At 33.2% G+C, this 6000-nt stretch overlaps 1 protein-coding gene across 2 annotated transcripts in view; it reads left to right on the top strand.

Annotated features, from left to right (window-relative positions):
• Nucleotides 1–218: 218 nt before the first annotated feature.
• The window catches only part of LOC143047542 (uncharacterized), a 45447-nt gene continuing 39665 nt past the window's right edge, over nucleotides 219–6000 (top strand). For both annotated transcript variants that reach the window (XM_076220606.1, XM_076220607.1), the window contains exons 1-4: nucleotides 219–422; nucleotides 2265–2523; nucleotides 4898–4957; nucleotides 5745–5961. In XM_076220606.1, coding sequence (XP_076076721.1) covers nucleotides 278–422; nucleotides 2265–2523; nucleotides 4898–4957; nucleotides 5745–5961 — 681 coding nt within the window. In that variant the 5' untranslated portion in view covers nucleotides 219–277. The remainder of the gene's footprint in view (nucleotides 423–2264; nucleotides 2524–4897; nucleotides 4958–5744; nucleotides 5962–6000) is intronic.

Genomic DNA, 6000 nt, shown 5'->3' with positions numbered 1-6000 from the left:
AAATCTCAACTATACAATAGTTCTTGAACATAAACAAAATATGAAACCTATTCGTAGGTATGCACAGCGCATGTTTATGTATCAATTGGCACTAGGTGAGCTAACTTCTGTTGTAATTGTTTATTTTGGACATTACGTTATAGTATACTATTAAGTTAAATTGCTCCTCTGTACTTGGATATACCGTAGAAGTCCCGCCATTTTAGAGTTACCCACCCTTGACTTTTTACCGGATCGATGTAAACAAAAGTTTGCAGGACGTAAAACCTCATCTATCATGTCTTTCGTAAATTGTACAATCATTGACAAGGACACAATTCACTGTAATAATGTGACATTTAAAGCAGAGAATATGTTGACATATGAAGACAAAGGGTTTTGGATTTATTTGGGCATTTACGTTGCCCTCGTACTGTTTGCAGGTGCGTTTACATGGTTGAAAGTAAAGTGACAGTGCCGCATGTGTAAAAACGTCCCAAGTACCACCAATAATAGACCTTGAAACCGATTTGTTTTCGTGTAGCTCTGTTAAATGAAAGATGTTTATTTAATACCCCCACCCCTCCCAACAATAGTTGTGTGTTTTCTGTTATAGGTATTGGGTCCATCTCATCATGTTTGTTCCCTACAAGTTTGCACCCTACACATTTTCAACCTACATGTTCTCACCCTACACATTGGATTGTAGCCGATTTCATTGTATGTTCATAGTTAATAAAGATTTTTTGAGCATGTTCAGCAGTTCCAATAGTTTTTCAGTCAGACAATACCAAAATCTATAAATCTTGCAACAGGTTTGTAACGTTCACTGATATACTGATTACTCAAAAACCTATGAGTATATCTGTGAACTTTACCAGCCTATGCAAGATTTATAGATTTTGATAGTGTTTGACTGTCAAAACTATCGGAACTGCATGCTCAATAAATTAACCACATAATTCTAATCTTAACTAAATACAAGTTTTATCATAAAGTACTTGTAGATATATTGTAAAATGACAAAAATAGTGTGGATTATTTGATGTGAAGTGTTTTAAAATGGTTTGGGAATTTAGGAATGTTATTGGCGCTATTTTTCATTACCAAGTTTGCATTCTGTACCCTTCTTTGATCATGTTGATGAAATGAATGCCATTATTACGATTTTGAAGTGACAGATTACAAGTTTGATACACTGGCATATTGTTGGATGTGTTTTTCAAAAAAAAAAAATCACCGTTAGATTCCAAATTAAACACATTGAAATCAACATGAAAAAAATAAACCAAACTTTAAAATAGAGGCTATCAATCATCAGTTGAAAAAAAACCCTGTGAATGTCATATAAAAGACAAAAAATGATGAGAAGACAAACAAAAGAACATAAAATTAAAGACTATATAGAATATAAAAGACCAGGCAAGATGAACCCTACATAAAACATCAACTTGTGACAGTGAACTTTGAATTTTCAAAGGGTTGCTTTCAACTTTGAACTCTTGGTTTACCTGTTTGATAGCCTCCCCGTAAGAAGCAACATTCATGCAACGAAAATATTAAGGGAAATGCAAGTTCTGAAATATTGTATCAACTGAAAAGTTCACAACTATGACAACTGGGAAGCTGAAATCCTCGCTTAAGTAGTAAAGTTTTGTACTCAAATGACCAAGTATGTTGCTATTGATGAATTTTGAACGACAGAAATGGTATCTTTTTCACGACTTTGGACATCTGCCCCCCTACCAGAAAGTCCTCTGCCCTATGGCCGATTGGGACCTTCAGACTCCTCCCCAAGGTTCAGGCGTACACTTGTAAAAGGTCTTGCTACACCACTGTTTGTTGATCTTATGATTAAGTGACTTAAAGACAGAGTCATATATAACAACAGTTCCTTTTTTTATCATTTCTAAATCAGCATAATATATTAATTAATTATAGTGTATATTTTCCCAGTATTGTTATTATGAACTGATTGGGCATATAAGGAATGATTCTCTTTTGGATTGGTTTTCCTTGTCAATAATTAAGTATTCAAAATTGAACAAAATTTTTCTAATTAAAAGTAAATAAAGTACATGTGCATGTACCAAGGAACTGGAATTCGTCATATTTACCAGACATGACATAATTTTAAATCTATTTGTCCTAATATAAAAGACAAATTGGGATTTAGGTCAAATTTTATTATTTTTATAGAACTATGTACATTGTATGTATAAATGTAAATGTAAGGCTCTAAAAAATGATAATTAATTCGTAATCTTAACATTGTTTAATTTCAGGACTAATGTCTGGCTTAACAATGGGACTTCTATCCTTAGATTTGATGACATTAAAGATTATGAGAGATGGTGGGTCTCCAAAAGAGAAAAAACAAGCGCAAAAAATACTTCCTTTAGTTGAAAGACATCATTTATTATTAGTGACCTTATTGTTAGCTAATGCAGCAGCCGTGGAATCAATGCCAATATTTCTAGACAGAGTGTCCAGCCCTGTTATAGCAATCCTTGTGTCTGTTACAGCTGTTTTGATATTTGGGGAGTAAGTACATGTATGGCAGCAAATTATTTCTTTTTTTTTTGTTCAAAATTCGAGTACATATTTTTAAATAAATAGGTCATTTTGGAAAAAAATATCCCACACTTACAGTAAGCAGGTAAGTAGAGGGAAAAAATAAAAGATTAAAAGGGGAAAGACTAAAATTTATTGCACAAAAGTTTAAACAAAGTGATTTCACCTATACATGGATATTGTTAAATTAAGCATGTTGATATGAAATAATATCTAAATATATTTCATTTTGGTTATAAAACATATCATTAAACAAAGCCCATCATAATCAAATGCTTCATGTCATTTGTTGTTTTGTTTTGTATATCATTTGGTGGTGGTGGTGGTTTGGGGGGAGGGGGGGGGGGGTTACAGTAGGAGGATGGGAACCAAACATTTCTTTCAAGTGAAGAATAAGTAATTTTAAGTGAATAGTTATAAGAAATCAATTATTCAAAACTATTTTTAGCTCACCTGGCCCAAAGGGCCAAGTGAGCTTTTCTCATCACTTGGCGTCCGGCGTCCGTCGTCGTCCGTCGTCGTCCTGCGTTAACTTTTACAAAAATCTTCTCCTCTGAAACTACTGGGCCAAATTTAACCAAACTTGGCCACAATCATCATTGGGGTATCTAGTTTAAAAAATGTGTCCAGTGACCCGGCCAACCAACCAAGATGGCCGCAATGGCTAAAAATAGAACATAGGGGTAAAATGCAGTTTTTGGCTTATAACTCAAAAACCAAAGCATTAAGAGCAAATCTGACATGGGGTAGTATTGTTCAACAGGTCAAGATCTATCTGCCCTGAAATTTTCAGATGAATCGGACATTTCGTTGTTGGGTTGCTGCCCCTGAAATGGTAATTTTAAGGAAATTTTGCTGTTTTTGGTTATTATCTTGAATATTATTATAGATAGAGATAAACTGTAAACAGCAATAATGTTCAGCAAAGTAAGATCTACAAATAAGTCAACACGATCAAAATGGTCAGTTGACTACTTTAGGAGTTATTGCCCTTTATAGTAAATTTTTAACCATTTTTCGTAAATCTTAGTAATCTTTTAGAAAAATCTTCTCCTCTGAAACTACTGGTCAAATTTAACCAAACTTGGCCATAATCATCATTGGGGTATTTAGTTTAAAAAATGTGTCCGGTGCCCCGCCCAACCAAACAAGATGGCCGCCATGGCTAAAAATAGAACATAGGGGTAAAATGCAGTTTTGGCTTATAACTCAAAAACCAAAGCATTTAGAGCAAATCTGACACACAGTAAAATTGTTCATCAGGTCAAGATCTATCTGCCCTGAAATTTTCAGATGAATCGAACATTCTGTTGTTGGGTTGCTGCCCCTGAAATGGTAATTTTAAGGAAATTTTGCTGTTTTTGGTTATTATCTTGAATATTATTATAGATAGAGATAAACTGTAAACAGCAATAATGTTGAGCAAAGTAAGATCTACAAATAAGTCAACATGACTAAAATGGTCAGTTGACCACTTTAGGAGTTATTGCCCTTTATAGTCAATTTTTAACCATTTTTCATAAATCATAGTAATCTTTTAGAAAATATCTTCTCTAAAACTACTGGGCCAAATTTAACCAAAAAAAAAAGCCATAATCATCATTTGGGTATTTAGTTAAAAAAGTGTGTCCAGTAACTCGGCCAACAAACCAAGATGGCCACCATGGCTAAAAATAGAACATGGGTGTAAAATGCAGTTTTTGGCTTATAACTCAAAAACCAAAGCATTAAGAGCAAATCAGACATGTAGTAAAATTGTTGATCAGGTCACGATCTATCTGCCCTGGAATTTTCAGATGAATCAGATAATCAGTTGTTAGGTTGCTGCCTCGGAATTGGTAATTTTGAGGAAATTTTGCTGTTTTTTTGTTATTATCTTGAATATTATTATAGATAGAGATAAACTGTAAACAGCAATAATGTACAGCAAAGTAAGAACTAAAAATAAGTCAGTATGACCAAAATAGTCAATTGACCCCCTAAGGAGTTATTGCTCTTCATAGTCAATTTTTAACAATTTTCTTAAAATTCTTAACATTTTCCACAGAAAGTACTGTTATAGATAGAGATAATTGTAAGCAGCAAGAATGTTTCGTAAAGTAAGATCTACAAACACTGTTACACATCACCATCACCAAAACACAATTTTGTCATGAATCCATCTGTGTCCATTGTTTAATATTCACATAGACCAAGGTGAGCGACACAGGCTCTTTAGAGCCTCTAGTTTAAATGACAGAAGATGTGTTAGGCTTGCCAATTAGCTATCTTTTCCATCCAAGAAGCAAGATGGTATATATTGGCACTCATACCACATATTCTAATATATATCTTATTATTTCAGAGTTGTACCACAAGCTGTTTGCACAAGACATGGTGTGGCAATAGGAGCAGCTTTATCACCGTAAGTATGAATGGAGACAGTCCAGATACCACTACAGAGACATTAATAGTATTTAAATATTTATTATGTATAATTGATCACTTGCAATAATAGTTATCAAAAGTACCAGGATTTTATACGCCAGACGTGCAGAGAGTGCCAGTTCTATTTCTTTGTTACATTATGAATGCATATTTTTAAGGGGTAGAGTTGCTAGATGTACAGTAAAATCTCTAAATAATGAATGCAAATGTTTTTAGCTAGATGTACAGTAAAACCTTTAAATAATGATTGCAAATGTGTCAGAATTGCAAGATGTACAGTATCAAAAGTGACTTCTGAAGAGGGTAAACTCTGAAATAAGGGTCTGAAAAAAAATGATTCCAACATCACCTGTTGCGTCAGTGAAATAAAAAGAATATCCCATTCTGGCACTGTAAACTAAAAAAAAACCCAAACATTTTAAATATATTAAATTTGTTGAGAAATAAGTGGGTAATACATAAGACAGATAACTGCTAATTTGAGTTAAATTATATAGAGAAAAGGATTTGGAGGAGCAAATAGTGACTGTTAGAGGCAGGTGACTGACCTCTGAAACAAGCTGACCATTAAAAAAGGTTTGACGGTATTTATATTTCAAACAAAGCAAGCCATTGATTTTTTACAGCTGTTCTAATAAATTGGTAACAAAAAGGCAAAATGTTTGGATTTTTATTTTCTAAACTATAAATTTTGTAAGTGTTTGATATACTATTTAATTATGTGTATTGTTATTATATTTCAACATCCTTTTTCACTATTTCAGAGTAGTTTACCTGTTAATTGGTATGTTCTGCATAATATCATGGCCATTGTCAAAGTTGTTAGATTGTTTACTTGGAAAAGACCATGGAACATTTTATCGACGAGCAGAGTTAAAAGTTCTCGTTGATTTACATAGTAGTTCATCACCAAATTTAGTAAATGGTTCAGACCATGAGGGAGAAGAAAGTTTAACAGTGGATGAAGTCCTCATTATCAAAGTATTTATTTTAACCAAGTCTTCTTACTACATGTGTCTT

Source organism: Mytilus galloprovincialis, chromosome 10 (assembly GCF_965363235.1).
Source record: "Mytilus galloprovincialis chromosome 10, xbMytGall1.hap1.1, whole genome shotgun sequence".
NCBI lineage: Eukaryota > Metazoa > Mollusca > Bivalvia > Mytilida > Mytilidae > Mytilus > Mytilus galloprovincialis.
This window is presented reverse-complemented; position numbering and strand designations above follow the sequence as displayed.